At 42.1% G+C, this 24,014-nt stretch overlaps 1 protein-coding gene across 3 annotated transcripts in view; it reads right to left on the bottom strand.

The window, feature by feature from the left end:
• Positions 1-23,033, bottom strand: part of JMJD1C (jumonji domain containing 1C) — a 164,136-nt gene extending 141,103 nt beyond the window's left edge. For all 3 annotated transcript variants that reach the window (XM_082002447.1, XM_082002448.1, XM_082002449.1), the window contains exon 1: positions 22,056-23,033. In XM_082002447.1, the coding sequence (XP_081858573.1) occupies positions 22,056-22,202 (147 nt within the window). In that variant the 5' untranslated portion in view covers positions 22,203-23,033. The remainder of the gene's footprint in view (positions 1-22,055) is intronic.
• Between the last annotated feature and the right edge of the window lie 981 nt (positions 23,034-24,014).

Genomic DNA, 24,014 nt, shown 5'->3' with positions numbered 1-24,014 from the left:
GGCTAAAGCCAGTGCACTGCACTGCCATGCAAGATGATCAGTGTTTGGATGATAAGCATGCCTACAGGCCAGCATCACAGCCAAGGCAAGCCTAACAGACCTGAGAGAGAGCAGCTCGCATTGTTCTCAAGCAAAATCTATTCAGATCATCTACAAAACAGCCCTGATAGCTCTGACAGCAATTGTACCTATTCCTCCGCTCCCAGTTAAGAGGACAAAACATAAAAGTCCTAAGAACTTGGGGCGGGGCAGGGGGGGCAGAAAAGGAAGGTTGAAAGCAAGGATCTGCTTACAGCCAGAGAAGAGTATCATTAACTATTAATAACAAAAAGGCTGCAATGCAGACAGCTTGAAATCTGGTACAGCTTACTAAATCACAACTGCATCTGAGACCGTTATACTACAGAACACCAGTAATAGCTCCACAGCTCAGAATCCTTACCTTGAAATCTCACTTTCAGTGACAAATTTATACATTTATATGAAGACCACACAGCACATCTTCCCAATGTTACAGCACTTATTATGATGAGAGCTGTCTGAAAATTCAAAAATATTTCTTCTAGTTAAACATTGATTTTAAAAGTAGGTCCATCTGAAACAGGATGGTTTATGCCAAACAATTTACAGACAGTATTCAATAAAGCGTAAGTGCAGATTTTATTCAGTCTGCAGTAACATCGGGGAGGGAAAGGAAATGCAAGTCATGCATACCTAACAGCTTCTCCACTAGGAAGAAATGATGAGTAAGTTTCCTCTGGAAAAAGTCCTGTGAAAGCCAGACTCTTATGCCAAGACAGTGGTTCCAACTTCTTTCCATCTCACTTCAGAAAACTGGCAATCAGTAAGCAGTTAATACTGTATTAATAAGTAAGGCATGGCAGAGAATTTTGCCGAGTGCCAAATGGATAGGGAGGAGGTTTTTGTTTGTGGTTTTGTGTTTTGGAGTTTTTTATGTTCAGTACACTAGTGGCCTAGGTGGAGCCCTCTATTCACATCTAAGCAAATCAATTTAGCTGAACCCACTTTCTTCCCATTCCCTGGACAGACATTTCAAAGAGTATTGATCTGCCCTTTCAGGTGCACTCTTCCTTGGTGAAATACAGAGTAACGGCTATTTGTTTTCCAGAATGATAGGAGGACAAAGGGTTAAAGGAAAACAGGGGAGACTGACTGCAGGGAGAAGGGCTGGATCACACTGGCGCCGTTGCCAGAACATACGACAGGTCTCAGGGCTTGTGAGATCAGCGGAGAGCAAACTGGGATGAGAACGTCAGTGCTGAAGCAAAGTGGGGATGCTACGGGAAGGAGAGCTGCAGCCATTTCAGTGCTGCGGTTACCCCCACTCTCTTCACCACGTCCTGGCCACAGCTGGTGGTGTACGGTCCTGTTCCCCTGCTGTCACCCTGCTCACAGAGCAAAAAGGAGCTGAAAAGCCCAGCCCTAGTGCTGGGCCTCGCCACTTAGGTGCTCTACCTTCTCAAGCAAGGTGGGTCTCGTCATTTGGAATGTATTTTATACGGGCATATTTGATCACAGCTGGTCCTGGTCTGTCAAGCCTCTCAGAGTGGAGAAGGCTGTCTACACAAATGGGTGTTGCATAAAAACAGAAAATAACATGGTATAGAACCATCAACAGAAGATTTTTAGCAACATTAAGTTCACAAATAAGTTAGAAATTAACAAACATGGTTTCAAAGTAAACCATACAAGAACTATGTTGGAGATACAGAAATAAAACACATGTAGAGAACTATTTATAAGTGTCCAGAGACACACCAAGAAATGTCAGAGTGGAAAACCAATCGGGACAGTTCTACAACCAAAACTGCAGAGAGTAGGAAGGTGGTTTCACTTCCTAGAACAGAAGTGGAACAAGATAGATAATAAATCTGGAGTCACAACCACATAAAGAAATACTACATGTGCTTAAGTGTTAACTTGCCTCTTTCTGGTTTTTAGTTTTATCTGGGGATTTGAGTGTAGCAATTCACTATCTCTGGGAGCAAAAGTAAAAACCCTGGAAAAAATGAAAATATTAACAAGTCTCAAAAAAAAACAAACAAACAAACAACCCTTCTTTCTCAGGCCTGAGAAACCAGCACAGCTCGTTGTTTCACGTCTTTTTCTAGAATAGAAGCTGACAACTTCTCAAAGTGTTTGGGATAGCATTATTTTTTCCCTTACACTTGAAGTTAAGCATGCTGGTAACATTTTTCCTCCCGCCTTCCCATTCCCACTGAGTTTGGAACTCATCAGGAGGCCAAAGCCCAACTTTCACAGACACAGGACACCAAAAGCATCTTGCCGTAACGACAGACAGCGAATTCCTACTCCTTGGTCCGAGCTCTACAGGTATGGAGTTCAGCAAAAGCCAGGCGGCAGCTTTCTGCCCTTGTGGCTAACAGTGGGTGCACAGAAATTTTGAGAGGCTCAGTCCAAATCAGGTCCCAAGAGCTGTTTCCACTAAAAGATATGACCCGCTGCTCACAAACCAACATTTGCTGACACACTGAATTTGCCATGTCAGAGCTTGCAGGCTGTCTCCAGGAGGATCAAATTTGATGTCTGGCCCTCACATTCAAGGACTGTTAGTCAAAACTTTAACATACCCACAGTGGAGAAGGGCAGTCATGCATCCAAAACCAAGAAAGGTTATATTTAGTGTACAGGAGATAATTATGGTAAAAGACAAACAGGAAAAATTTAATGTTGGGAGTGGATAAATTGTTTATGATTGAACAGCACTGATCAGGAGCCACACAGTTGATTGTATCAGGGCAGCACTCCTCCGAATAATGCAGTGCCAACTAATAAAACTTTGGGGAACGTCAGAAACAGAAAAAAAAAATTATTTTATGCAATAGTATGTTTTGAGACTGAAGTCTCAAGTACTCAAGTACTCAAGTACTGCATCCATCTCCAATACCCAATTTTTTAAAAACATGCTAAAAAATGGAGGAGGATGCAGAAGACTGCTGAAAAGTTACTGAAAGCAGGCAGCAAAATCCATTTAGTGCCCTCTACTTAGATTACTAACAGAGAGAGAGAAACATGACTCTAACTTGCAAATATTACCAGGAAATACTTCACAGAAAAACACCAGATAGCAATAGGCCGCTATGACAAAGTCATGACTGAGGTGCCTTCCAAACTTTTTTTTTAAAACTTATCTTTATTTTCTGCCTCAAACCATGAGTAAGCTTTATTTCTTATCAGCATTAATATGTCTGCACAATCAGCAGTCCCCAAGTTATATATACATAGATACCCAAGTTTCATAGGAAATTGGTATGCACTTTTCTTTTTTGCTGTTTGGGAAGGCAAGGTGTATTTGCATGATCCAAACAAATCATCTGCTGAGAAGGCAAGCAAGAATGCTGTCTGAGCCCAAGGATCTGGGACTTTTTCGGAAAAGCATCTTTGCATGACAAAAACCTAATGCTACATCAGACAGCTTTTCACTAGCAGAATGCTAATAAATTGATATTGTCAAGTAATTAATTACAAAGACTTTGGGCAACAGGAAGTCGCACAGCAAACATGTACATTCAATTTCCATAAAGCTGTTTTGCCCCAGTATGAGCTCCAGTTTGGGGAAGACAGTGCCAGATGAACTGAGGAACCGAGTTGCTTTCTAACAGGCTGCAAATCTTTCCATTAGTTCTCAGCTGCACTAAGCACAGTTGACTTTGAAAACCAAGCCAAGAGCTAGCAATGATCATTGATGCTTTGTTTCTTTCAAAAAAACTCTGCACTAACAAAAGGTTATTCACATTAATATGCAGTTACATCTCCTTTGTATTGAAAGCCTGCCTCTGGACAGCACTGGAGGATTCCAAGATCTCATGGACTTCTCAGTCTGTATGTCACAAGGCTTTTGCTCAAGTACTAAAAGCGAGACTCACAGTAATGTTAGATGGAGACTTGGTAGCAGGCAGCAGAGCAGCAAGAGGGGAATCACAGGACTTGAAATTCACCCTGTTGTGCTTCTCAATAGGATATACAATGCTATTCTAACAACAATGATTAATCACTAACAAAGGAAGATGGATCCAATACTCAGAACCTTCAAATCAAGCCTAAATACCTTTTCTGGAAAATACGCTTATATTAAATATATTTTTGAACACCAGCAAGACAACATACAATAAAGCCTCATTATTCAAGAGATCATTATTACTAGATCATCTAAATGGATTATTTTTATTGCCAACAGTTCTGAACAGTAGTCATGGCTCAGGATTTCACTGTGCTATACACTGCACTGATAAGTAAACAGACATTTCTAACGTAAGAAACACAGATTTTCCTTTTTATGATTAGTTTCATCAATAAACCAGAACAGAATATACCAGCAAGCACCAATTACACAGGCTCTGCAGCTGCCTTGCATCTGCATTGCAGCAGTTCATTTGCCTAAGTAAACTCAAGAGTTTTGGTACTTAACTGGCAACAGATTTATTAGCCTAGAGTGCCACATTAGCAAAACCAACCCTGGAAGAAAGGCAGGCAAAGGCCAGCTAAGAAAACATTAGAAAGGAGTTAGAGTGATCTGTGAACACAAATACAAGTAGTACCTGGGCACTCAAATCCACAAGTTACTGCAACCTATGGTTTGTCAAAATTCTCAGTCAATGCAGGGCAACTGGTTAAATTTTGAGCAGGACTGATGGTGAATAAACACATTACTACTTAGCACAAAAGATCATAAATCAGTTTATGTTTTTGTTTTACAGGGTTCTCTAAAAAGTACTAAGCTGGCTCTTGTCCCAATGCTTAGCAGCTACATTAGCATCAGACAATGACTTGCCAGCACATCTAATGCCACCACAGTAAACACATTCTGCAACACAGACGTCAAAATCCTGGGATCTTGCACCTGCACTTTCCAGAATGTAACATTCCTCGCCCAATGCACTACGTGCCTAATGGAAGCTAAGCAGCCACTGTAATAGAGGAGCTCATTAAAGAGACATTTACAAAGGACAGAAATACCCAGCTGCCAGAGCAGGACATCACTCAGAAAATAATAATCTCTGTGCTCTCTGCTGTGATCCACACGGGAAACCTACAAAACATATTCAAAAAAAATGAGCCTGGGAACAATCTTCACTGAATACCAAAACCCATGAACTCAATAGATATAAAGTGCCATAAACCTAGTAATTTTACTCCCCTCCATTCACCTCTCCATGTTACAAACATCAAACTATACTGTTTTTCTTTCCCTGGAAGATGAACTTATTTTACCACTTCTTTCACTCCCTCTTTCCATCCCCTCATCCCCCTTGGTTCCATTTCAAAGACAAAAACTTGAATGCAAAGAAGCTTGTCTAGTTCACCCCACACACACCATTTAATAATAGTTTCTCTACCTTTGAAACTTGGTTTGCCTACATTTTAATACAGTCACACAATAATGCCCATCTTTCAAGGGCTATTTTTTCTTCACACGTTTGCCAAATCTAGATGATGTCCCTTCTAAGTTGACCTTTTAATTGACAGCCTATTGTATATACACACACCATAAACAGGACACAAAAGCTGCCATCAGTCCAGTTCATAAAGGGTTTTCCTTACGAAGGCGGATTCCCTCCCATCATAGCAGAATAAGGCAGAAAAACTTCACCGATTCTCTGAGCAGTGAACTGAAAAGCAGAATTTGGGTTTAGTTCCAGAACTAGCTTTTGCTCCTGCTCATGGTTCAGCAAATCCACCTCCAGGGACCCAGATACTGCAACACAACCTATCCATACATCCAATTTCTCTCATCATGCTCTTTGACAAACTCCTGTGATAACCATCATTAGCACACCTTGTTCACTGACTTTGATACTTCAGATGATCTTTTTAGGAACCTGTGACCAAACTGATTTCCTATTTTTATTTAAGCACAGAGAAGAGAGAAAGATTGAGAAATAAGTCTAGAGAATGTACATTTTAACATCTTGTGATGATACTTAAGGCTATCTTGATTTTTTAAGGCACACCCATTTTCAGGACTCCTACATCTCAGTCCAAACTCTTGCATTATTACAACCCACTCTTGTGAGTGGGAGTTGAAAATGGGGGGCGGGGAATCTTCTTTCACATATCCAGTCCTGTAGGCTTAATTAAAAGCAAAGCAGGAAAAAAAAAAAAGCAAAGAAAAAAAAACAGGGATGACAGAGTCACTGGCTTAACAGCACTCAAATTCTCTGCCAAGACACAAAATCCTTTCTGTTCCTGCCTATTTTCCCCAGACACCTCCACCTCCTCTTCTCCATTAAACTAAACCAATATGTTCACAGTTAAGCATTCCAATAACTTGGTCAATATAACACATTCATAGTAGCTCCAAATCTATCAAATTAGGATAATTATTCCCTCCCAATTCAAGAGGTGTAAAACCTCAGAGGACTGTAAGCACACCAATGCTTTTGCCTCCCCTGGTAACTCCGTGAGGTTGTCCTCTTGTGGAAGAGCTAAGAACTAAATAACGAGGGCATTTAATGATAGCACTATCCTGATTTCATCATGTTTTACCACTTTCACAGGTTGGAGATGTTAAAACAAGGAGGTGTCACAAACCCTACTTAACACCTAAAATTTTGTTAGGCAAAACTGAATGAATACAAATCAGAACATATGGAGTATTTCTTCTGTCTTTCTTGAAGCAACCCACAGAAGTGATTAGCTTGGCTTGTGACCAGTTTGACATCTTGACAAATTAGTCAGTTCCTCACAGAAAAAGGATCTCAAGCATTACATGTTTAGGCAATCCAGGTTAATTTGATTATTACTCAACTCCTCTGTCACTCCCAATTATTCAACGTCTACAATAAAGTGAAAACAAAGAGGTCTTTGCCACATCTATAACATAAAACACAACGCACATCACAAGTGATGTATGAAAAACCCTACTGGCAACTCAAGTTGCCACCAACCCTTGTCATCAAGATGTTAATGACTGTGGGCCTACAAAATCATCAGAAAAACATTCAAATAAAGTGATTCCAAAGCCTTTAGGACTAAAAAGCTATTGCTAGCATTCAAACTTTCTGAGATCAGTATTCACTTAAACTTTCATTAGAAATACTATAACAGCACCCTGATTCCACTTACCATTTAGTTTCCCAGACCACAAATGGTCTGCACACAGTTCAAAAGTCACTAGTGTGATCCATTTCAAAAATTATTGCCGTGCTCATATCACAGAAACAGAAGATGTGTGATGGAAATTAAAAAATACATTCTCTGTGCTGGGGGGAAAAAAATCCATAATGTACTTAAAATAGGAGCCGAATCAGACTACTTAGCACAACCCTATGTTTAGGGTCACAAAAACCATATAAACTCACTCACTGACACTAACTTTCATAGTTTGCACACACAAGCACAACGTGGCTAAGACAGAGCTTTCAGTGTTCATCCCAATGCTGTTTCTATGAACTCCAAGTTCCTCACCTTCAGACCTATATTTAAGTCTTACCTAGGTCCTTACCTCACTTATTACATCCTTTTTTTTTTTTCCTTTGGACTTCACAAAACTCTGCTCCCCACCCATCTTCTCACAATGCTGCTACACAATAATCATTCTACTATGTCCCCATGACTGCACCTGTCTTTTCTACATCATTTTGCCTCCTTTCTCTATCAAAATAATTTACTGGGCTTTGGTTTCAACATCTTCAGACTCAGCTACAAAATGCCAAGTCCTGCTTCTGATCGACACTTAATCAAAACCTCTGTCATTGGCTGCTTTAAAAAAAAAAAAACAAAACACCACACTTTCAGCTTGCCACCTTTGAGTTTTATCCCTGGCTATCCTTCATCTTTGACAGACATAACCAAGAAACACCGGTAGAGCTACTTTGTTATAATACGCTTCAAAAACCTCTCCTTTGTCACAAGATTTCCCAAAGGTTAGGCTGCTATACACAAACACCACATCATTATAACTTCATTTCAGCTCCTTGTCCTTCCAGATTTCATAAACTCTGAGGCACAGACAATTTTAGCTCTGTGTTTGCATAGCACCTACCACAGTGAAGTCTTGGTCAAAGAGCGTCCTACAAAGTAAACAGAGTTGCATGGACACAGAAACACACAGGAATGGTCACCTCAGCAGTTCCAGCACTGAGACTTGGCAGAAGTTTAACATGCAGTTCACAGTCTATTTACCCTAGAACATCTCAGTCTTACCTGCAGACAAACAACATCGTGTACACACAAACCCACTTTTGAAGTTAACTTCCCCCCCGAATCTTTCGGATCACCTTCAGCAAAAACACAGCACTACTAAATCTTTGCTCCATTTATCACCTACAGAACCAGAGAGCCAATAGACCTGTGTGGCCATCTACTACTAACAGAAACGGCCTTGATGTCTTTAAGAGCAGCAGTCAAGAGTTTCAGCAGGTTTGAGGTTCCCATTAAAATGGAATCTTACTGCCTGAGAGAAGGAAGGTTTACTGGAAGTCTTCCAACTGTGAGGACAGGACAAGTACTCTAACCATAGAAAGATGCAGTAAAGAGAGTGATCTAAGAAGAAATTAAAACATAGATCAGTGGTATAGGTAAGGAACACGAAATGCTAAACAGGACCAGGACTACATCAGATGGAGTGCTATGCACGGGATGAGAGAAAAATCAAAGCAGTGCAAATAATTTTGACTCATGCATCCAGAAAGAACGCAGTCTAATCTTCTATTTAAACTCACATGACAGTAAGACATCTTCTCCCTGCATAACACTTACCATTGCCCATTTTCTCATGCCGGCTACCTTGGTGGCTTTGATATTTCTAACATTAGAAGGTAAGAACACACACAAAACGCAGCAAGGTGCATGGGGATGTTACTTTACAGCACTCATATCAAAGCACCTCCACAATGCCTTTTAGTTGGAATAGCCGCGATATTAACTGCTCTGTGAAAATGTTTAAAGATTTCTTTGTAATTTCTTTTTATGCATTACAACCTGTAGAAAAACTTGTTGTATCTGTTTCCCATAACGCACATTATGTTAAAATGTTAAAAACCACAGGAAGTTTGACCCAGTGTCACAAGCTAACCACCCATCAAACCATTAACCCATTTGACATGACTCTGCTAAAACAGGACTTCATTATCTTCCAGATTGTTAGTAAAATCTTTCATTGTGCTATTTGAGCAAGTACTTTCCATTTTAAATAATGTTAATAAAGTGTTGGGAAACAGTTGAAAGGACTATACAGAAGCAACCAATAGAGAAATAGAAAAATACTTCACAGCACAACTTAACAGCATATACTGCCCCTAGTCCATCATTACCGCTCACCGTAACAGCCTTCACCACTACTACAAGTACTGTACACCACAGAACCCACAACCCTAGCTCTCTTCTCCCAACCAACAAAACATAGCAGAGGTAAAGTCCTGCATACTCCACAGCAGAAGTACTACAGCAGCAATTTTCAAGTCCTGGAGCAAAGTGGATATATACATTTTCTTATGAAATACCTCTAGTTTTTAATCACCATAAATGCTAACACTAGTAGACAATATCTCATCATCACACAATTAACTTTCTACTACTGTTTTTAGGTGTTTTTTTCAAGCATGTTTTCCAGTCAAGACTTCCATATTAACTTTAAGCTACTGCCAGATTTTAGAAGATCTGGAAGTTTCTGTTTACACACAAATTTCTTGCGAGAAGCTTGCCAAACAAGTGACTTTCAAATCCATACACTTCACTGATGGTGAGCCAGCTACTTGCCTAATCAGCACACCTGCAGTTCCAAACCTTGTGCTGCCACTGCCTAGCTGACAGGCCAAATAAAGAAAGGTATGGGATGTGGGCCAAGCCAACAGTGATGCAGTGAAGAAAGCACCTGGTATTAATTAAAAGTATCTTTCAGTAATATACTCTCACATTTAAGTTAGACACCATTGCCTTCTAAGTTCCAAAGAAAAAAACCAAACCCTTCCACACTGAAGGAAAAGGTTCATTCTGTAGCTTCACTGGTTCAGACAATAAGAACACAGTATAGAGAGAGTCTGAATAGCCTGAGGGTGGATAAAGCTGCAGTCAGAGTTTGCACTTCCTAGACATCTGATAAACTAATTCCCATCAAGGCTACCTACCTGCCTGTTTAGGCTCTCATAACTAACAATTCGACAGCAGCCTTAGTCAAAAATCAGCTGAAAGGGCAGCCAACCAAGCAGCACAAATTCAGAGACACTCAGAACCACTCTTCTGTGATCCGTAGGTAGTCCAAACCTACCACAGTTATCAGGCAACATCTCCATCCACCACAATATGTAATAGTGAAGCAATTTGTAAGATCTAACTTTCCAACTCCCAGAATTATTCTCCATGGTACTTGGATTGCCAGCCTATAGTTATCTATCCCAGCTACCTCGCTACAAAGGTTTGAGTTCAGGCTCTCCGTCCTGTACATGTAGTCCCATGGAAGAGCAGCGCACGCCCCCTATGCTACAAAGGAGTCTTCCTTACAGTGAAAATCTGGCAAGTAGATACAGGTAAGTCCTGGGAAGAGAAGGAAACAAAGCAATTAAGAAGAGCTGCAAAAAAATCTCAGTTCTGCAACTGCCCTGAGAAATGCCAAGCTGACAGCCTTAGGAACAAGAACTGCATGTGGCCAAAGCTATGACTAATGAAACAGCAATACCAGCTTCATCTCTGCTCTCTGACTTTAAATAATCAGTGCTTTTTTTTCTGAGCTTAAGGAACCATTAGCTTTGAGTAAAACTGTGAATGCAGGTATTGAACTTCAACATTTACATTTTTTTTCTTCACAAATTTCTTAATATTTTCTTGTATTAGAGAATGGACCCACTGCTTCAGGAGCCAGAAGCTTCACAGGAAGGGATGCTGACTTTTACGCACACAGAAGGAGCCTTCCTTCCGTCAGTTTACATCAAATCATGTATGGGTTTCTACATCAAAACCATCATGGTCCTCTCCTCTTTCCTCACGTCCTCTGCTGATGGACCCACACACTCTACGTCCTGTAAGTGCCTGCCCAGTCTTCCATAAGAAGCTCTGATCAAAGAAAGCTCAAGAACTGATCAAAAGGTTTTCAGGGAAAAAATAAATTTAAAATACGTTCTTTTCCATTCTTTTCCTCCTCCAAATACTGGCTAACTCAGCCCGAAGATCCCTAAAGGCCATTCTACATGTCCTTACATTGTCCTCTTCTCAACTGAGGACATACTTCTTAAAGCACAGGCATGCTACACTCCAGACCAAAATCAGACTTCTGTAAAAAAGGAAGGAAAAACACAGACCTAGAACTAATTGCTCAGTTCCAGTGAAGCACTAAACTCTTTCAAATGCACTCCTGAACTCACAAGTTCCAGGTACCTGGAAACGGGCAGACCACCATAACATAAGGAACACTTTAAAAAAAAAAAAAAAAACCACCACAACACACCAACATAAAAGGGTATTGAATGCCACCCTTCTATCTCACCCAACAAACCTAAGAACACTCTGAAGATACAGCCTTCATCCATTTCAAAGGCACCAACTGAAGAGCCCTATTAAGTTCTACCATTACTTATCTCTTTATTGCTCATTATTTTAGCAGAGAAGTAACATATGGGCAAACTTAAGACTTAACTTGTATTCTGTTTAATCACATTTGAAACCAGTCACGGAGCAGCAATCAACTTTGACATGTTATTGAAACATGAGCTATGCTCAAATATATCTGAAAGCTAAAATATTTTTTAAAAATAATCAAGATGAGGTAACAGAAAATGCATTCAATGTCAACAAAGTCTTGACAAAGGAAAAAATATGCCAAAGTGTACAGACACGTGTCATTTTACCTGGACAAGATACTATTACAGAACTGAAAAAAAAATGAATTAGTGTCAACAGAAAGCCAAGTCTTTCCACTTTAAAATAAAAAAAAAATCTTTACAATACTTTATGAAAGTACTATATTCAGTTTCAAAAGAAACATCTGATAGAATTAGAAAGTAAGTTAGTCAATGAATAATTTATCAAATGACATGTTTCATTTTATATTTTATGTAATCTTAGGCCTGATTCTCACTAAGTGGAAATTCTGTAGAAAACTACAGGTAACAAAAAGAACAGATTAATCTAGACTGCAAATTTCTAAAGGAAAAATATGGTACAAAGTAACAAAGCACTTGAAACATCTTCTATTTATACAAAGATATTGAAATTTCTTTCAATAAGTCAAAACTTATTCTCTCTTTTAGAAGATCATGCAAAAGGACCTAAGTACCCCATTATCCAGAAAAGCTACCCATCAAATTAAGAAGTGGTCATGACATTATCTAAAAATATTCACATCATGTCCTGGCCTATAAACAAATTTTAAAATATGATGGTATACAGAAAGATCAGGTATATTTAGGACAGCCCACCTGGATTAACAGCTAGTTAACAAGCTGGAAGTATTTCATTACCAGCCCTCTGCCTGTTTTGTTTGGGTTTTTTTAAGCCTTACTCACTGCTTAATTGTTATTAAATAGATCACCACCTATATTTGACCAACATCTGGGTACACTAAACATTAATGGACCTGCAGTAGACAATTTGGTTACCATAACTGGGGGAAAAAAAAAAATCATCAATATAATCCAGTGGAGAAATAATTTTTTACAATTTAGAACTCATATAAAATGTGACTTTTTTCCCCTGAAAATAATTTAAACTCAACTTGACAGTGTTAAATTAAATCTATCCAGAAGAACCTGCAGAAAGGAAATAATGTGAAGATACACGCCTCAGTGTAGATAGCCATTTAAGATATGCAAACAAACTACACACTCTTTGGAGTAATCTGGTTCAAACAGACATTTATTTGGACAGGGCTGGTAGGGACTGACAGACAGAACAGGTATCGCCAAGTCTACTAGGTTAAGAAACAGTAAAGGAAAATTGCCACATTTATACGCTCCGAGAGAGTAGTACAGCAGAGCTAATAAAAATCATGAGTGGCACATAAATGGCAAACAAGGGGTGACCGTTGACTTGTACAACAGAGAAACTAAAGCACAGCTGAAAACAGCAAGCAATCCTGAGTACAACACACAGTTAAAGCCTGACCCTTCTCCGTCACAGGATCTTGAAAAGTTCACAGGGATTCAAAAAGGTTTCCCACAAATTCATTTAGGAAAAACCCAGCAAGAGCTACAAAACCCAAAGACCTCTGCTGAATGAAGTCCCTGAGCTCCAAAGCACCATAAGGAAACACTGAGAAAGTGCAGCTATGTGTCATAATTTTACAGGTACGATAGCTAAGTGTCACAACAGCAGCTCTTAAGACTGCAGTACCTTGTTCACATTTGGTCTTCAACTACCTCAGTGTCTGTATTTTTGACTGAATTTTTGGTACTAGAGCACTGTTAGCTCCCAATTATCTACAGATCGCTGTGGGTCTATAGCCCAGCAGTCATTAACCTCTCCCCTAGAAACCGCTCACACCATGCCTTGCTTGCATGTATTTGCTCCTGCCTTTGATGATAACCAAGGTTGCAAAACTGAAGCCTTCAAGTTTTGCTTTAGGAAGAATTAGGATGCAAGAAAAACTACAGGTTAATTACAAACTTCAGCCTAAGAGCTCAATACTAATTTCCTGTCACTCACTCTCTCCAAGATTTTCTATGCTAACCAAACTGTTTAAATCACGTATTTCCTATTATTATTCCTACAAGCTTCTTTGTCTGTTTGATATTGGCTTTTGAGTTGTTTTGTTTGGTTTTGAAAGGTGGTAAATTTACATTCTGTGTTTCAGGAAAGAAGAGAAGCCAAGAAGAGCAAAAAAATAAGAAAATAAGCTGGAGGACCATTTCAAAACGAACCATCTTTGCCAGCGCTCCTCCAAAATGCAGCTTTCCAGTCCCTCCTTGCCAGACACGCAGGACTGAAGAGATTTGACTTGGACCACCTGGAAATGACTCAGCAAGCATTCTCTCTCTTTCACAGAGCCATCATACTCCGGATTTTAAACCACCCTTTTATCGAAGAGCCCTGTTCCCTTCGCAAAAAAGTAAAACCCTGGTGAGTCAACCTAACTACTAAGTCAGCAGCGTCTACTTGAGTTGTCGTACATAGCAGTAAGTTACTTGCAGTGAAGCCTAACAGCAACCATTTCAACATCTACATTAACTGCAGTGCTGAATCAGAACATTGTGAAAGACCATCATACTTATGCAGAAATATTATATGCAATATTTTACCGAGGCATCAGAGTTGTGTGCATTTTAACACACAGATGATTAAGTTTCCCTCAGAGCATTTGATTTCACATCTATTCTTCCAAAACTTGCCTTTGCAAATAAGTATAGCCTCAACAGACATCAAATGATCATGTTATGGGTTTATCTTGAACACTTATTTCCTTATTCAAGTGAAAGAATAAACTATTCATACTGAGTGAATAAATATCATTAATTCAACTGCAGTACAAAAATCCTGCATTACAGCTGAGCAGGTTACAACACATTTACTAGCTAGAGTGACTTCAACTCTCACAAAGATATTTGAGCTCATTTTCAACTACTTCATTCAGGCCATGGTCCAGAGGCATCCCTCCTGGAAATGATGCCAGCTTAAGCTACTCCTACCCTCAGCCATTTGCTTCTGATCAATGCCATACCACCTCCTCAGCCTCAGTACAACGGCTTGAAGTGCCATATGGTGAACGGATCAGGAAACTGCTCAGGGTTAAAAAAATTAAGCCAGCAGTGCCACCAAGAGAAATGTCTGTGGAACCACAGTCTCCAAAACTTTTAAGTATGTTGCTATGGGAGGGTCAAGCTAAAAGCCTTAATGCTTACCCTGCATCTTTAGGGCCCATGAAGCTCTGAACAGAGTATGTGAATTAGCTCAAACCCAATTTCTGTATGTACCTGAAGGCAACTTCCACATGAGCAGATTAAGTTGCTCCACTCTACTTAATTCTGAAAAGCAGTAACAGCTGTTTAAAGTAAAAGTAAAATAATGTAAGAAGTCAATTAAAATATTTTTAAGAAAATCATTAGAAAGCGAAATAAAGCAAAATTCACGATGTTCTTCCGGTTCCCCTGCGCTCCTTCTGTCTTGTAACATGAAAGTTAGTGGTACATGGGAGTAACATCAACTAACAACAGCAACTTTCTGGATGAATCAATCTAATGAAGCAACATAGTATTAGTTTAGCTCAGAATTCTCCATGAGCTTCAAGCAGCAGAGCAGGCCTCAGTCCCTACTTGGTAGGGCTAGGAGGGAAACCATCCCTGCAGCAACACTGAATGTCACTGCTCAAAGCATCGAAATGGGCAGTAACAGCACATCATAGCGGTGTCCCTTCAGAGACAACCACCTTGTTTCCAACTTCAGGTAAACTTCTCAGATGATCAATACTTACTTTCTTCCAGCAAAAGCAGCAGCAGCTGACTGAGTCCTACTGAAGGGGAAGGTCAAGCCTGGTCCCACCTGAAATTCCAGATCACCAATGGAACTAAGCATCTCTACAATTCACTGATAGTAGGACCAGAAGAAAGTTGAGCTTATTTTTGGCCAAGTTTTAAAATTACCACTTTTAAAGTTTGCCCACTTAGACATTAAAGAACAGTTCTGTTGTTCTCAAGCAGGTTTTGAGATCTTGGCATGTGCACAGAAAGAATGCCTTCCTATAAAATGACTACTCATTCTTTAAAACTCTTTAAGATGGCTATGCCCTGTTTTTTTTGAGACACCTCCAAATATTCACACAAAGTTACAGAACGAGAAAAATTTCATGTAATGCAAACGTGGAATAATACATTCTTTGTAAGCATGGCACATAAAAGGCAAAAGTGAATGCTTTTTGATGAAAAAAATACCTGATACATCTTTCTTAAAGCCTCATGAAAAATTGAAGTATAGGACCAAACACTCCTTTTTCCGTATTTTGCTCACTGCTGCATACTTTGCAACTATGCAGCAAATGAATAAACTGATTATTAATTATAGCTTGAGACACCTAAAATCTGCTTGCAATCTTGACATTCAAACAAACCTTCCTCAAAATCCCTCGGTGTAAGTATATTTACTTGTTGATCTACATCATACTCAGGTTTCTATTAGTACAAAAGCAAAAAGAAGGGAAGGGCAGAGTATAAAGCTTTGAATCCTTGCAGCTGGTTTCATAGGAACACTCCCATGTTTGATCTTTTTGTCAAATTACTATGAAAGAGATACTCCTTCCTGAACCCTAACTGAACTAACTCTGGAAGACAGATGAGGTGACATTCACAGCACAGGATGACAAGCTCTATCTTATTAGAAACACAGAAAGGAAACAGGAAGTTTTCTTTACTGCTGAGCCAAGAAAAGATTGCCCAGCTGATAGGCACCAAAACTTACAAGACTCTTGTTGGCTTCAAAACTGATACAGAACAGTAGAAACAACTGAAATCCCTGTTGCATTTTGAGCTTCTCCCACTCCTTTCAAACCAACTTCAAAACACACACAAAATGCATCCTACAACAACACTCCTTGTCTGGACCCAGAGGTAGCAGTGACATGATAAACTCTGGCATGTTTTTAGCATCATCTCCAATAGCTGGAGTACATAGTGTGAGAGGCTCTCACCACCAACGTGCTCTTCATCTTTCACCCAGATGCTGGTACAGAAATATGTAGTATTTTTAAATTCCATTAACTACCAACAAGCTATGCACAACCAGTTTAAAGCATATTTCTGCGTCTTCCAGTTTATTTTGGGACTAACAAGTCAAAGCTGCAGAGTACGTACTTCTAAAATTAGGAATGAAAAAATCTATTTCATTTTTAAACAGATTAGCTCAAATGCATTCAAGAATTAATACATTCAGTCTCTCCTTAAATACTAGCTTAGTGAAAGGAAAACAGAGGACAATGCAAAACACTGCACTAAAAATAAACAGATGTCAGAAAACAAATGTAACCTAAAGAAGTGCAATTTTGTGCCTGTATGACAAAGCTGTACTGCATTCAGAAAGTTTGGGAATGCAGAAGGAGGAAGATTAAAACAATTACAGATCGTACAAATACTGGGTAAGAGCGTCTCCACACACAGCAAAGGCAAATTCAACTTCATCTTTTAGCGAGAAGCTCTCAGCATATGAAGTAGTTCTCTAAAATATCTTCTTTTATTTTAAAATTATCAGCAATTATTTCAAGTTATGTTCATGTTATCTGTAATACAGTACTGATTAGTTTCCATTACATTCTGTGAACTTCCATTTTACTGTTAAGCAAGGGCAAATTCAGTTAAAACAGCCACACAAAGTCTGCCGCTGTTATCTTCAAATGGTTTTACCAGACACAGTGAATTTTTAACAATTCCTGTTTGCAAATTACTAAGCATGCAATACTAAAAAAATACAATTTACCAAAACCATTAATGATATCCCTACTATAAGTTACTAATTTTACTGTAAAAAAAAAATTAAAAATGCTTCAAACTATCACTAAAAATTAGGTTTTTATGAAGAGTATCTAACATGCTGATTTATTGCCACAATATATTTCCCTATGCACAATTACCAAATGTTACATCTGCCTATCTTAAGGCATTAAAGACTACCAAGTATTCAATTCTTGATTTTGTATTCCACGGACGTCATGGCAGCAAAATTCACACATCACTAAACATGCAATCACAAAGCACTGGAACTTATAACTATACCTTTTATTAAGGATTGCACATTTTGTTTTTGAAGTCTTACTTCCATTTTCTTTTTCATGTGGAGAAAATATACAGTTGAATATATGACTATATTCAATATACAACTGCCCGACCATGAGAACTCACAGAACTCTGAAGCGCTTCCAGTAAGCAAAATAATTGTAATAATTTGATTTAAGAAATTCCGTCTTCTAAATAATCACTTTTTAAGCACAATATAGGGAAACACCTCTGCCATCACCATGTCAAATCTTGGCAGCAGTGATTAAATAGACATTTTGCAACCTGTGGCCCAGAACGCAATTCTTAGGGGACCGCAAAGACCAGGGAGATCATATAGCGTGGACTCCATCTCTTTCCTTCTGGCCATTTCTTTACTTGCTCAGTTATAACTGCAATCAGAGCAGCACAGAAGCTTTTCCAGGCTGTTAGTAGTAAGGAAAAATAGAGTTCCCAGCTTCCTCTAATAACATCCCCTGTTACTTAAGCAGAAAAATAGTTCTGAGTTCTCTCAATGACTAGTGAAACACACACATATACACACAGATATACGTATGTATATGACACTTCCTTGCTTGTATTTTTATTTTTAAATAACTGCTTTTCATGCAACACAAATGTTGCAGAACAAAACATCAAGAGGACTAACTATCAAGTTGTGACTCAGACCACAAAACTCATCAAGAAAACTCCTGCGTTAAGTTGTATACATTGTAGGTACACATTGTACCTGTATAGCTGGTGTTTTTAAACATCTGTAAACATTACAGGATGACTAAGAAAAAGGGGCATGGGTTACAAATCCTGGCAAGAAGGATCTGCATGTAATGGCAAGAGCATTCACCTTCCAGAAGATCAACAGTACTTGCAACCAGTGACAGTTGTTTTCACCATATTCCCTACTAGTGGTAAATTAATAGGAAAGCTAAGGAATGCACGATTTACATAAAATACTGGGAGAAGAGACACTTTGATACTATAATCTTTCATTGTAAAAAAAAAATCAAATAAAGCCATTTTAAGAAAAAATAGAGACTACGTATCAGCTATATTGTAATCATGAAAAGTAAAAGGAATGACTCATTTAACATACTTTCATGGAGTATGAGACACCTGTCAGGAAGAAGATACTGGATAACTGAGTTCTTGTCTTCATTTTCTTACCAGGACAATAATTTCAACTATTACAATATTCATTAATTTAGTTATGAAAAGACAACCATGAAACAAACCCAGCAGCATATGAAAACTGGAGTCTTCATTTGCCTGCTCACCAGCAGAGAGCAGCTAGTCCAGCCTTCAGGTCTGGAGTTCCCGATTTAATGAGTAGTTCTGTTTACAGCAGAACTAATGAAGCTCAGTTTCCTGCAGATTTGCTCCTACAAGCCCTGTTGGCCACTTAGCATTAATTACATCAGTTGCCTCTAAGCTTGCCCATCTCTCCCTAAGATCCTTCAGCTCATAAAACTCTCCATTTGTCCATTATTCCCATATCCAAATACTCAGGCTTGCTCTCATGTTTTTTTTAAAGCTCAGCTCTTTCTCATGCCCCTAAACCCACCTTCGCATGCCATCAGCTCCATCCCCCACCACCTACCTATCGCTGTACAGCGCTAAGCAAGAGGCAGCATATGCTGCAGCTGGTTTGAAGCTCAGTGCACGCTGGTTGGCCAGCTGGAGACCACCTCTTCACTTCCAGGAGGAGCACACAAAATGCCGTGACCTCCTTGCCTTTATGTTTTTTTGGGGAGGAGGGCTCTCACATCCCCTCAGATGTCAGCTTTTATAGACTTGGGGAAGGGAATTTTTCTCAGACCTCTCCCCGCTCTTGAATTGGTTGAGACTGACTGGGGGGTTCACGCTTACTAAGTAAGAAAAGGCACAAAGGCAATGTAAACGATACTTCCTTCCAAAGCCAGGATTAAGAGGTAACTCGGTTCCAGTCGGTTGCAAAGCATCTTGAAAATGTCCACCGCTGCCTTCCTCTCTTCCTGCAGCTGAGGGCATCTTCTATGTTTCTGCAAGCCCATCCCACTCAGACAGACCAGGAACACACAAAATTGACAAATTTTTATGCTGCACCCTGTGGGCAGCAACGAAAATGTCAACAAGAATTACCATCTCGCTCCACTGACAAGCAGCAGAAGGGGCTGGAGCTACTCATAGCGATGGCCACCTCAAAACAAAAGCCACGGAAGGATAAGAGCAGCACTCACTCCATCTAGGATAGTCCATTACCAGGGCTAACAGAAGAATGCCCTTGTCCTTCTCTGGGGACAGGGGAAGATGATATTCATCTTAGCAAAACTCAACTAACAAAAAGTTAATGTTAATTACAAATGCAAAAGGAGAGCCTAACCCACAGAAGCTACCTGTTGCTAACAGAAACCTCATCATTTCTTCCTCTACCCAGTCCCTTTGTGATTTATAATTGTTTGTGCCTTGGGGACAGAGAGCAAGTAACAGGAAAACCAAATACTGCACTTAGAGGGGGCAACAATGCTCCAGTAATTAAGTACTAGTTGGGGACTCGTTAGACCTAGATAGTATTTCCAAAACCTTCCCAGGCTTCCAGCACTCCTGGGTGACTAGGAGTATGTCTACATAGCATAATGCAGTGCTGTGTAGCCAGCTGAAATACCCGAAGGAATACGACCACATCCGCACTGCACTGCACCCAGGCTGAAGTGCAGGCTTGGAGCATCCATCCTGCTTCTCAGGTAGTTTGGATCTATCCAAATGGCGCTCCACTGACACGCAGGCACACCCTTAGTCATCCTGCCTCAGAAACCCAGCCACAACATGACATTTCTTCCTTAAATTGTAATGAAAGAATATCTGAAGAGAAAAACACTCAGATACCAAAGTTAGGAAGAGGAGCAAGTACTTAGAATCGGCAGCATACATTATCCATTTAACAGAAAAGATACAACCCCCTGAAACACCTCGTTTTAGCACCCTTTCTCTCTTTATGTCAGCTCTGCCCCTAGAGTTTACAAATTGTGGCTCTGACTTGTAAATGTTAGTAAACACATCTCCCTAAACGTTACTCAGTATTTCCATAATTATATATAGATTCTGGAGAATACTACCCTGCAAGAATAACATCCAAAATACCTTCTAAAAATAAAGCATTCTAGATGATTCTCACATATAACCAAAGGTTGAAAACACAGACCGTTTCATAAAGAAGGGCATGAACAGCATGCTACTTGAATTATAGCTGGAGAGTAGAGGAAAAAAAAGAAAAAACAACCCACACTACAGCAAAAAAGTAGCATTTCAAGTTTCACATACATTCTATTTCTAAAACGAAGCTTAAAGCCTAGGACATATGAAAGCAAGGATTCTTAATTTTGTGAATCACACTTCTTGCACCAAGCAATCAATAATCTCTAAAATCAGGCAATTGTTTGCTTGATGAGTTTGTAAAAAAAGGCAACATTCCACCCCAAACCCTGCTCGGCTGTGAACACCTTCCCCTTACCAGCAGCAATATGGACTGCCCAGCGCAGTTTGGTGACTCCTTTTTTCAGCCTACGTAATGCCCATTTACATCGTCGTGATATTTTTAAATGCGCTTTCAGAAGCACCAAATAACATAAAAACATGGAAGGAGACAATCACAGCAATAACACAGCACTCATTTGACCAGAGAATTCACCAATAAAATAACGACCAAGTCCACGGAGCACAATAAAACTCCATTTTACAGATTATGCATTCAGAACACTAACCCAAGGAAATCCTCGTCGTGTTTCCCCCCCCAGCGAGAGTGTCTCTTAGCACAACAGAACATATCCTGGCTCCTTCGCTAACCTCCACACACATTCCTACACCCCTTAGGAAAACAGTGACAGCGGACATAAAAGGAAGGGAAACAATGACATTCTTTTAATAACAACGTTCACTACCACGTCCAGCACGTTAGACCCAGTCGGTCAGTGCTACGTGACGACAGCCTCTGCAATCCCCCGGAGCAGATCCATTCGCCCCCCACCCCAGCTCCGCCGCGCTAGCAGCAGACCCATTTACCCTCGGTGGTGAGGCCGGCTACTCGCCCTGCCCTCCCGCCACCGCAGCCGGCGGTGGCCGTACGGCCAGGAGCCGCGGCCGCACCAGGGGCGCGAAGGGGCCGCCGCCACCGTCCTCCCCGCCCCGAAGGGAAACGCGCCTCGCCCGGGCCTCGACCCCCGGCGGCGGCAGCCCCACGTCAGCCCTCCCCGCCAGCAGGGCGCGGACACGCACCGCCCGCCGCCCCCCGGGCGAAGGGCTGTGTCACGCCGGGCCCGCCCGGGGCGCCCCGCTGTCCCCCGCCGCCGCAGGCCCCGCGCCGCCCCCTCGGCCCCGCCGCAGCGCCCCCAGCCCGGCCCAGGACGCGGCTCTTACCGCCAGGTCGGGGCTGTGGGAGTCCCGCTGGGAAACGGCGCGGATGACCCCTGCCCGCCAGCGCCCGCTCTCCGGCGGCTCCTCGCCGCTGCCGCCGACGCACAGGAACCGCTTCCCCACCAGCTCCGGCCGCGTCTCCACCGCCATGGCCGCCGCCGCGCAGGCACCGCACGAGCCGCCGAGCCCGCTGTCCTACGGGCCGCCCATGGCGGGAGCGGCGCGAGGCGGGGGCAGGCGCGGGGCTCTTCGCCTCAGCGGCGGGCTGGGTCGGCGCCCCTCGGCCGGGCCGGCGCCGCGGGGCCGCTCCGCCGCCGCCGCCTGACACAAACACCGAGGGGCGGGGGAGGGTCGGGGGCGCGCGCTCCCTCCCTCCCTCGCGCGCTCGCTCACCGCCGCGCTGCGGCCCCGACCACTCCGCCCACGCAGCCCACTGCCATGGATACCGGTACCACGCGCCGTCTCCCTCCGCCAGGCAGCGCGCGGGGAGGGGGCGAGCGGCCGCCGCCGCCGCGCGGCAAAGAGTCCGGCCGCGGCAACGCCGGCAGCCGAGCTGGGGCGGCCCCGGGACCCCGCGGAGGCTCCACCCGCCGGCGGGGCGGGCCGGGGTCCGCGACGCCTCGGGCGTACACGGGGGCGCCGGCTCCGCAGGACGGCCGTCCCCCGCGGGGGTCGCGGGAAGCCCCCGCTCTCACCTGCCGGCCGCCTGCGCCCCGCGTCGCCCGGAGGCGCAGGGAGAGCCCGGGCAGCCGCCGGGGAGCAGCGCCGCCGCCATCTGGCGCCGGCCGCCTCAGCCGCCCCTCAGCTCCGGCCCTGCGGCGGTACTCGAGGCACAGCCGCTTTCGGGCATCTCCCCCCGGCTTGATAAGGGGCCGCCGCCGCCCCGGCACTCCCCATCCCCTTTAAGGTGCAGCGCTGGGGCGCCGGGGCCGGTGGGAGCGCCCCAGGAGCCCCGCAGGCCCCTCATCCCAGCCCCCCACGGGCCGGGAGGGCCAGGACTGGATCTGCCCTCTGCAGCGCCTTCTCCTCCCCATTTAGCTTCTTATTAGCTAAACGAAGACAACCCTCCATCTTCCCCTACTGCAAACAAGGCTACAGAGCCCAAGGGGAACTTGGTCCCTGGGCTGCTCCAGGCCTGGAGACACTATTTGACACCAGAGGAGATCAGAGCGGTCAGCTCAGACTAGCATGTACTTCCACCCAGAGCTTGGGTTGTCACACATAACGAAGCCGTGTTCTGTGGGAGTTGCTATCAGTTTATTGGGGTTTTTCCCTATGAAACCAGTAGTCATGCTGTAGTAACACCATGTTTGCGCTTTAAGAGCTTTTGCTTGGTGTTATCTGGAGGGGTAGCTTTCGTGAACTTCTGCCTTTCTTTACTGGTATACTTGCTCTCAAGAGAGCAGGTTAATGATCTCTCATCTAGCCCTAGAAGGCAAATTTGAATAGTGCATTTTTGAAAAATAGATCACAACGCAAAAGCAATAAATCAAGAGTGCCAGCTTAGCACAGTCCCAGATATTTCAGTACAACAAATAACTGCTGGTACAAGAGAAGTTAATTAACAGAGTTTAAAAAAAAACAATTCGTCATTCACCATGAGAAGTTTGTTCACAGTATTAGAAAAACTTAGGAGACATAACATCTATATAAGAACCTATAGCTGCCTGGCATCCCATTGGCAGTAGACTAGAGATGCGTGGAGGTGTGCTCCTTGGAAGCTGTAGAAGAAACCACAATTGCATTTGAGCTAAATGAGATCTTCATCCACATTTCAAAGTAATGCTTCAACCAACAAAAGAAACCAGCAGTCTTACAAAATGAGCACAAATTATGTAAGTACAGATCAGTTATTCATAAGGGGCATAAAAAAAAAAGTTACTGGGACAGCTAAATAAATATTAATCATATCAAAACTCTTTATAGTTTTATTAGATTCCTCTTGTTTAGCCAAAGAGTAAT

The sequence above is a fragment of the Phaethon aethereus genome (genome assembly GCF_964289735.1).
Source record: "Phaethon aethereus genome assembly, chromosome: 7".
Lineage (NCBI taxonomy): Eukaryota > Metazoa > Chordata > Aves > Phaethontiformes > Phaethontidae > Phaethon > Phaethon aethereus.
Note: the sequence above shows the minus strand (reverse complement) of the source record. Positions and strands in the feature narration are given on the sequence as shown.